The sequence below is a fragment of the Lactuca sativa genome, chromosome 3, assembly GCF_002870075.4.
Source record: "Lactuca sativa cultivar Salinas chromosome 3, Lsat_Salinas_v11, whole genome shotgun sequence".
In the NCBI taxonomy this organism is placed as follows: Eukaryota; Viridiplantae; Streptophyta; class Magnoliopsida; order Asterales; family Asteraceae; genus Lactuca; species Lactuca sativa.
This window is the reverse complement of record NC_056625.2, coordinates 271,019,223-271,029,222: the sequence shown is the minus strand read 5'-3', so window position 1 is coordinate 271,029,222 and position 10,000 is coordinate 271,019,223. Positions and strand designations below refer to the sequence as shown.

At 47.4% G+C, this 10,000-nt stretch overlaps 1 protein-coding gene across 1 annotated transcript in view; it reads right to left on the bottom strand.

Moving 5' to 3' along the window:
• Positions 1–8,413: 8,413 nt before the first annotated feature.
• Positions 8,414–10,000, bottom strand: part of LOC128132699 (ATP-dependent Clp protease proteolytic subunit-like) — a 1,735-nt gene continuing 148 nt past the window's right edge. Inside the window, exons 1-2 of the mRNA XM_052769573.1 lie at positions 9,424–10,000; positions 8,414–8,794 (exon numbers count right to left, since the gene is read on the bottom strand). The exon at positions 9,424–10,000 is cut by the window's right edge and continues 148 nt beyond it. Coding sequence (XP_052625533.1) covers positions 8,569–8,794; positions 9,424–9,764 — 567 coding nt within the window. The 5' untranslated portion in view covers positions 9,765–10,000 and the 3' untranslated portion in view covers positions 8,414–8,568. The remainder of the gene's footprint in view (positions 8,795–9,423) is intronic.

The following is a 10,000-nucleotide window of genomic DNA, read 5'->3' as shown; positions in this document are numbered from 1 at the left end:
GTCGCGGGTCCGCGACTGGACTCGACGAGTCCAGATATGGACTCGGCGAGTCGACGCTGTTCAGCAGAAACCCTAACCGTTCAGTTTGGATCGTATTTAACGCCTCTTAGGCCGTCATTTTCAGTCTTTTGATCAATTGAGAGAAACCCTAATCGCTGTGGACGCCTAGAGCAAGGGAGAAAGCTTTGGAACTTGGAAGAAGTGGTTAGGCAAGAAGAAGAAGGATTTGGCTAAAGGAATATCAAGGAGGATTGAGTCCTGAGATTTGGGGGACACAGAGAGTGCGATTCCAGGTAACAACTCGGACCAAATCTGTTATTTTGATGTATTTATGAAATTAGGGTTTATAGAACCCATTTAGTGATTTGATGAAGAAATGCCTTGTTACCCCACGATTATAGTCATGTATTAGGACCTTTAGAGGTCCAGAAGGTCCCATGCATGTGTACTTCGGGACGAGACCTATCTCAGGAAGCAGTTACTCGTCTGCATGGCATGGACTCGCCGAGTTGTTCTTCAGACTCGGCGAGTAGCTTGAAGATGTGCTGGGACTCGCCGAGTTGTTCATCAGACTCGGCGAGTGGAGTCGGGGTAGCCCCGCGATTCTTCCACGAGGACCTCGTCGAGTCGAGAGGTATACTCGACGAGTAGAAAGGGAATATTCAGGAATCTGTGAGGACGACTAGACTCGCCGAGTCGCCATGGTACTCGCCGAGTCCAGTCGAGTTGACCGTTGACCGTTGACCAGAGTTGACCTAAGTCTGACTTCTTAGGGATAGTCACACTTAGCTGATATGAGTGTTAATGAGTTATGTAATGTTATAGGAGGGTTGTAGCTCGTTGGTTGTGCGCGAGTGATTTCAGGAGTTGCTAGCTTTCAGCACTTACGAGGTGAGTCTTCTCACTATACTGTACCCGGAAGGGTTTGACTGTGTGACCGGAAGGTCGGATATGATATGTGTTATGTATGCTATATGTGGTATGTTATATGTTATATGTGCTATGTATTATGGGCCGGAAGGCGATATGATGTGTGATGGACCGGAAGGTCGGCGTGGGTAAGGCCGGAAGGTTTACCCAGCAGGGACGGAAGTCCCCTGAGACACATGGACCGGAGGATGTGTGATGGACCGGAAGGTCGGCGTGGGTAAGGCCGGAAGGTTTACCCAGCAGGGACGGAAGTCCCCTGAGACACATGAACCGGAAGGTCGGGCCTGGAAAGGCGTATGTGTGTAAGTTGTATATTGGGGAACTCACTAAGCATTTATGCTTACAGTTGTTATGTATGCATGTGTTTCAGGTACTAGCGAGGACCGTGGGAAGGCGCCGGCATGATCGATACACACTGAAGAATGTTTCATGATCTTGGGAGTTTGAATAATTGTATTGTCTGAATAATTAAACTGCTTATGCCTTGGTTTTAATGGAAATATTTATGTTTTAAAAATGAAAAATTTTGTTTGAAAATTTGAGTTGTTACAATTGGTATCAGAGCCTTGGTTTGAGGGATTCGGGTACACCTTCGGGGGTAACTGAACTCAAACCGAGGATTTGAGGAAACTTTTCAAATAAAGGCATAAACTTTGGTAAATGGTTTTGTGGTAAGCAAGAAAGAAGCAGTGTGTACGATCAGTCAGCGCCCGAACGGTAAAGATCCCCAAAATACCTTACAATATTATATGATATGAATTGTTATGCATGCTAGAAGACTAGGTATTCATGATAGGACTAGAGTGGCCTGATTTGTGATGCCTTAGTCTAGGGACGTTGCCTATATGTGATGCTTTGCTAGTATGCGGGTAAATAGAGCGTATCAGAAGTAGAGTACTCACTATCTGGAGTTTGGGGAGGAGGACTTGGGATGAACATTGATGCGGTGTGGTCGGTAGTATTGGGCCCGTACTACCGAGGACACCGGGTCAGTGGGAGGCCCAAGTAAGAATCCCTGGATATCTGGGACTGAGTAGGGTTGCGTGTCGAGTACGATTATACTCGGTAGAATCTCTGATAGTTTTATGTTGTATTTCAGAGATACCATGGTTAGACCGCGGCACGGGGCAAGTTCGAGCGGTATGAGTGACGAGGATATTCGTCAGATGATCCACGAGGAGGTGGCGGCGGCGATCCGGGCTGAGATCCCGGAGATGTTTGGGTCTATCAAGACCACTCTGATGGAGACGTTCGACGAGCGGTACGCCGCATTGACTGAGGCTGCAACCGCTGCAGCTACCGCAGCTGTGGCCGCTGCTAGGCCACAGGGGGGTGATTCATTGCTGTTCCGAGAGTTCAGCAACACGAAGCCACCAGAGTTCGATGGGACGCAGGATCCGATTGCTGCGATGAGGTGGATCGCAGATATAGAGGGGTGCTTCTATACTTGTTCATGCCCGGAGCACCTGAGGGTACGGTTCGCTTTGAACCAGCTCCGTCTGGGAGCGAAAGACTGGTGGAAGTTCGTGACAGCGAATTTCACTTTGGCAGAGACTACAGCGGTGACATGGGAGGGATTTACTGCCATGTTCAGGGATGAGTACGTTCCCCCGGTGGAGAGGGAACGATTGGTGCAGGAGTTCTTAACCCTCAAGCAGGGTACCGATTCTGTTGCGGTGATTACACGAAAGTTTCATGAGAGGGCGATGTTTTGCCCTGAGCTGGTGTCCTCAGAGCAGGCTCGGATGAGCCGATACTTGGGTGTCTTGAGGAGGGATATTCGGGAGTTTGTGTCAAACTCCACTTACCACACTTTTGCTGAGCTTCAGGAGAATGCCAGGAAGCGCGAGATCGAGTTGGAGACTCAGGCTAGGGAGGAGGCCGAGTCTCAGCGGGTGGATCGGCGACCGGCTCAGTTCCAGCCGGCAGCCAAGCGGACCAAGTCCGCTGATTCGAGGACAGGAGGTTCGAAGGGTCGCACTTGCGGGAAGTGCGGCAAGAGTCATGATGGAGCATGTCGATCTGGTGCTTGCTACAAGTGTGGCAAGGAGGGGCACATTGCTAGGGAGTGCCCCAAGGGATTTTCGGTTTGCTTTCATTGCAACCAGACTGGCCATAGGAAGGCCGAGTGCCCTCAGCTTCTTCAGGGATCTGCACCTGCTGCCGGAGTTACTGCGACTCGACCGGTGAAGGCCGAGGCCCCGAGGGCTCGGGGAAGAGCCTTTCAGCTGACAGCGGAAGAGGTCCGCGCTGCGCCCGATGTTGTGGCAGGTATGTCGTAATTCATGTAATTATTTTTAATGTCGATATGTTATGCTTATGTTGTTATGCGCGTAGGTACTTTCCTTGTGAACTCTGTGCCTGCCTTAGTGTTATTTGACTCGGGTGCGAGTAGGTCCTTTGTGTCCTTGGCCTTTAGTCAGCATATTGGCGTTAGTCGTGAGTCGTTGAGTCGACCTTTGAGAGTCTCTATAGCTGACGAGAAGGTGATTTGTGCTACGGAGGTTCTTCGGGGATGTGTACTAGAGATTTTCGGGGTTGGATTCCAGATTGACCTGATTCCTATCGCGATGGGGGATGTCTGTGTCATCGTGGGCATGGACTGGTTGAGCCGGTTCGGCGCTGTCATCGACTGTGAGCGTCAGTTGGTGACTATACGAGACCCAAGTGGGGGAGTTCTTTCGGTATACGGCGAGGGTACCCGTTCGGGATCAGCTTTTTGTTCGGCCGCTAGGGCGAGGCAGTGTCTACGTCAGGGCTGTAAGGGTTTCGTGGCGTATGTGATGGATACGCGGGAGGTTTCTGAGAAACCGAAGTCAGTTGAGGAAGTTCCGGTGGTGCGCGAGTTTTCAGATGTCTTTCCCGAGGAGTTGCCGGGAGTACCGCCTGTGAGGCAAGTAGAGTTTAGTATCGATCTGGTTCCGGGGGCAACGCCTATTGCCAAGGTGCCCTATCGTCTTGCACCTCCAGAGATGCAAGAGTTGTCCTCGCAACTCCAGGAGTTGCTGGGAAAGGGATTCATTCGGCCGAGCAGCTCGCCATGGGGAGCACCTATTCTGTTCGTCAAAAAGAAGGATGGTTCACACCGGATGTGCATTGATTACCGGGAGTTGAACAAGCTAACGGTCAAGAACCGTTACCCGTTGCCGAGGATCGATGATTTATTCGATCAGTTGCAGGGAGCATCTTGGTTTTCCAAGATCGATCTGAGGTCAGGATACCATCAGGTGAGAGTACGGGATGAAGACGTCCAGAAGACAGCGTTTAGGACGCGATATGGACATTATGAGTTTGTGGTGATGCCTTTTGGACTCACCAATGCCCCGGCTGTGTTCATGGATCTCATGAACAGGGTATGCAGGCCGATGTTGGATCGGTCGGTGATCGTATTTATCGACGACATTCTGGTGTATTCGAGATCGAGAGAGCAGCATGAGGAGCATTTGAGGGAAGTCCTTGAGGTATTGAGGTCGGAGAAACTTTATGCAAAGTTCTCCAAATGCGACTTCTGGTTGCGGGAGGTCCAGTTTCTAGGGCATGTGGTTAACCAGAAAGGGATATTGGTTGATCCGGCCAAGGTTGAGGCGGTGATGAGTTGGGAGGTGCCGAAGTCACCCTCTGAGATCAGAAGTTTCCTTGGGTTGGCAGGGTATTATCGGAGATTTATCAAGGATTTCTCCAAGATTGCAGTGCCACTCACCAGATTGACCCGGAAGGGTGTTACGTTCTCATGGGGGCCCGAACAGCAGACCTCCTTTGAGACACTTCGCCAAAGATTGTGCGAAGCCCCGGTATTAGCTCTTCCAGAAGGGATGGAAGATTTCGTAGTATATTGCGACGCATCGATTTCGGGATTGGGTGCAGTGTTAATGCAGAGGGGTCATGTGATAGCTTATGCGTCGAGGCAGCTGAAGCCTCATGAGGCGAGATATCCCACGCATGATTTAGAGTTGGGGGCAGTGGTGTTCGCTCTCAAGATTTGGCGTCACTACTTGTATGGGGTTCGATGTACGATATACACGGACCATAAGAGTTTGAAGTATTTGATGGATCAACCCAACCTAAATATGCGTCAGAGGAGGTGGTTGGATGTGGTCAAGGATTATGACTGCGAGATCCTGTACCACCCAGGCAAGGCTAATGTGGTAGCCGATGCATTGAGCCGCAGGGCGGAGAGCGCTTCATTGCGAGACGTATGCTTGAGACTGACTGTGATGACTCCAGTATTGGACGCCATTCGTGGGGCCCAGGCGGAGGCCGTGCGACCAGAAATGTAGAAGAAAGAGCGGGTTGTGGGGTTAATCTCAGAGTTTGTCAAGGATAGTCGAGGCCTTATGACGTTTCAGGGTCGGATTTGGGTACCGTTCGTAGGCGGTACGCGTACTACCTTGATGGAAGAGGCTCATAGATCGAAATTCTCGATCCATCCTGGTGCTACAAAGATGTATTTGGATTTAAAGAAGGAATATTGGTGGCCCTGTATGAAAAGGGACGTGGCATGGTTCGTTGAGAGGTGCTTGACCTGCCGTAGGGTTAAGGCTGAGCACCAGAGACCGCATGGCAAGTTACAGCCATTGGAGATCCCCGAGTGGAAGTGGGAACAGATTACTATGGATTTTATCACCAAATTGCCGAGGACTGCTAGGGGAGTTGACGCAATTTGGGTGATCGTGGATAGGTTGACAAAGAGTGCACACTTCCTTGCCATCAGTGAGAGTTCTTCGGCGGAGAAATTGGCGGAGATATACGTGAGAGAGGTGGTATCTCGGCACGGGGTGCCGATCTCGATTGTGTCAGACCGGGATGTGCGCTTTACTTCCAGATTCTGGAAGAAATTTCATGAGGAGCTGGGTTCTAAATTGCATTTTAGTACCGCATACCATCCCCAGACAGACGGTCAGAGCGAGCGGACAATTCAGACACTGGAGGACATGCTCCGAGCGTGTGTGTTAGACTTCGGGGGTAGTTGGGATGCGTATTTGCCATTGGCAGAGTTTTCCTACAACAACAGCCATCATTCGAGCATTGGTGTGCCGCCTTTCGAGCTGTTGTATGGTAGGAGGTGCCGGACTCCCATCTGCTGGGGAGAGGTGGAACAGAGAGTGATGGGCAGCACGGAGATCATACTCCAGACGTCAGAGCAGATTCAACAAGTGAGACAAAGATTATTGACTGCCCAGAGCCGACAGAAGAGCTATGCAGATAGGTGCCGATCCGAGCTTGAATTTCAAGTCGGCGACTTCGTTCTCCTGAAGGTCTCTCGTTGGAAAGGAGTGATTCGGTTCAGGAAGAGAGGCAAGTTGGGGCCCCGGTATATTGGGCCATTTCGTGTGATTGCAAGGATAGGTCGGGTAGCCTATCGGTTGGAGTTGCCAGCGGAGTTGGGTCAGATCCATGACACTTTTCATGTGTCGCAGTTGAGAAAGTGCATAGCCGATGAGTCGGCAGTGGTTCCATTAGAGGATATTCAGGTGGATGCGAGCCTGAATTACGCGGAGAGACCAGTGGCTATCAGGGATCGAAAGATCAAGGTTCTGAGGAACAAGGAGGTACCTCTGGTGTTGGTTCAATGGCAACACCGTAAGGGATCAGATATGACTTGGGAACCGGAGCGCGAAATGCGGGAGCAGCATCCGGAACTATTTGCAGAATGAGACTTCGAGGGCGAAGTCTAATCCAAGTGGGGGAGAATTGTAACAGCCCGGAATCCCAGGTATTATTAAAATTATGTTTTTGGGGTGATTTAAGAGGGGACTCGGCGAGTTGGAGCCTAGACTCGCCGAGTAGGATCGCGGACTTGGTCGCGGGTCCGCGACTGGACTCGACGAGTCCAGATATGGACTCGGCGAGTCGACGCTGTTCAGCAGAAACCCTAACCGTTCAGTTTGGATCGTATTTAACGCCTCTTAGGCCGTCATTTTCAGTCTTTTGATCAATTGAGAGAAACCCTAATCGCTGTGGACGCCTAGAGCAAGGGAGAAAGCTTTGGAACTTGGAAGAAGTGGTTAGGCAAGAAGAAGAAGGATTTGGCTAAAGGAATATCAAGGAGGATTGAGTCCTGAGATTTGGGGGACACAGAGAGTGCGATTCCAGGTAACAACTCGGACCAAATCTGTTATTTTGATGTATTTATGAAATTAGGGTTTATAGAACCCATTTAGTGATTTGATGAAGAAATGCCTTGTTACCCCACGATTATAGTCATGTATTAGGACCTTTAGAGGTCCAGAAGGTCCCATGCATGTGTACTTCGGGACGAGACCTATCTCAGGAAGCAGTTACTCGTCTGCATGGCATGGACTCGCCGAGTTGTTCTTCAGACTCGGCGAGTAGCTTGAAGATGTGCTGGGACTCGCCGAGTTGTTCATCAGACTCGGCGAGTGGAGTCGGGGTAGCCCCGCGATTCTTCCACGAGGACCTCGTCGAGTCGAGAGGTATACTCGACGAGTAGAAAGGGAATATTCAGGAATCTGTGAGGACGACTAGACTCGCCGAGTCGCCATGGTACTCGCCGAGTCCAGTCGAGTTGACCGTTGACCGTTGACCAGAGTTGACCTAAGTCTGACTTCTTAGGGATAGTCACACTTAGCTGATATGAGTGTTAATGAGTTATGTAATGTTATAGGAGGGTTGTAGCTCGTTGGTTGTGCGCGAGTGATTTCAGGAGTTGCTAGCTTTCAGCACTTACGAGGTGAGTCTTCTCACTATACTGTACCCGGAAGGGTTTGACTGTGTGACCGGAAGGTCGGATATGATATGTGTTATGTATGCTATATGTGGTATGTTATATGTTATATGTGCTATGTATTATGGGCCGGAAGGCGATATGATGTGTGATGGACCGGAAGGTCGGCGTGGGTAAGGCCGGAAGGTTTACCCAGCAGGGACGGAAGTCCCCTGAGACACATGGACCGGAGGATGTGTGATGGACCGGAAGGTCGGCGTGGGTAAGGCCGGAAGGTTTACCCAGCAGGGACGGAAGTCCCCTGAGACACATGAACCGGAAGGTCGGGCCTGGAAAGGCGTATGTGTGTAAGTTGTATATTGGGGAACTCACTAAGCATTTATGCTTACAGTTGTTATGTATGCATGTGTTTCAGGTACTAGCGAGGACCGTGGGAAGGCGCCGGCATGATCGATACACACTGAAGAATGTTTCATGATCTTGGGAGTTTGAATAATTGTATTGTCTGAATAATTAAACTGCTTATGCCTTGGTTTTAATGGAAATATTTATGTTTTAAAAATGAAAAATTTTGTTTGAAAATTTGAGTTGTTACATCTATCCTATTTGATCATTGATATTCGAACATGGCTCTCTTTCCTTTGTTCTAGTTCATGATCTGAACGAGTCGCACATACACCCTAGTACATGTTCCTCGACGCTGAGGGCATCCCCGAAGCGCGGGGGATTTTGTGACATTTCTAATTGGCTGTCTTGTATTTCTAATAAGTTGTTTAATCGTTGGCATGTTGAATCATATACATAATGGACTGGTTTAGATCGATCCTAACCGCATGATTATGAATTCCTTTTATTGAATAGAATAGTAAATAAAAGTCATAATATATTAATATGAAACTCGGCAGGGGTAATTTAAAATCACGAATTGATGCGAAATCCAGGCTATGCTATTGTCATTCAACCGCTACAAGATCAACAATTCCATAAGCTTGGGCCTCTGTTGCTGACATAAAAACATCTCTTTCCATGTCTTCGGAGACAACCCATAGGGGTTTGCCCGTTCTTTGTACATAAACCCTTGTCAGGGTTTCACGTAGTTTCAGCAGTTCTCCCACTTCCAGGATGAATTCTCCCGTTGCTACTTCAGAAAAAGAACCAGCAGGTTGATGGATAATTACCCTGATGATATAAGAAAATAAAAGGTTTCTTTATTTCGCATGATAAAGGGAAGAGAAAACAAAGATAAAATAATAACAAGAAAAAAGATAGAATCGAACAACCGTACGGGCATTATGCATTGCATACGGCTCTACAATAAAATTGACCCTTACCTTACATCAAATAAAGAAAAAATAGGATCGATCAGACCCCGATCGGTAAATGATCAACTTACCACCCTTCCTTTCGGAGGAATTCAAAAATACTATGATGGCTCCGTTGCTTTATATATTTATTTTATTATATTTTTTTGTCTGTGATTTGTCTGTGATTAAGCAATCCCAAAGTTGCTTTTTTATTTGATCAAATAAACTAAGGAAAAAAGAATCTTGTTTTTTTTTTTCGCTCTATAAATATTGTTAAGAGACCTCTGGTGTGAAAAAAAGTTTGTGACGCTGAACTGGACTTCCGATAATAAAATCGGAAATACCTTTTTCTCATATTACTCTCTCGATACATAATCTAATGTTTTGAAAACAAAATTTCTTATATCGAATTCAAAGTGCCATGCTATTATTACTTAATATTCATATTTCATATGGCGAAGGCATAGTCTTCTTTTTTCTCTCAAATAAAAGCCTCATTGGCACCAAGCGTGAGGGAATGCTAGACGTTTGGTAATTTCTCCTCTGACCAGGATAAAAGATCCCATTGAAGCGGCTGATCCCATGCATATTGTATGTACATCTGGTTGCACAAATTGCATAGTATCATAAAGAGCCACCCCCGGTATTACCCATCCGCCAGGAGAGTTTATAAACAAATACAGATCTTTGGTATCATCCTCGATACTGAGATATATCATAAGACCAATAAGTTGATTCGAGATCTCGCTATCAACCTCTTGACCTAAAAAAAGTAATCTTTCTCGATAAAGTCGGTTGATTAGGGTCAAATCCCTTCGGAACCGTACAGGCGTCTTTTGATGCATACGGTTCAAAAAAAAAAGAATCAATGTGTAGATTCCAATACTTTTTATTTTTTCATAGCAAGTTCCTTCTAACTTATAAAAAAGGATTTTCTTTTATTTTTCACTAAACACGAGTTTGTCTTCCTTTCCTTATTAACGTATAATATCAAAAAAGAATTCATTAAACTTATCCAATTAACTTCTCATTGATGGATTCTTTCATCGCGATTCAATCCAAATCACGATGTTATTTTCTT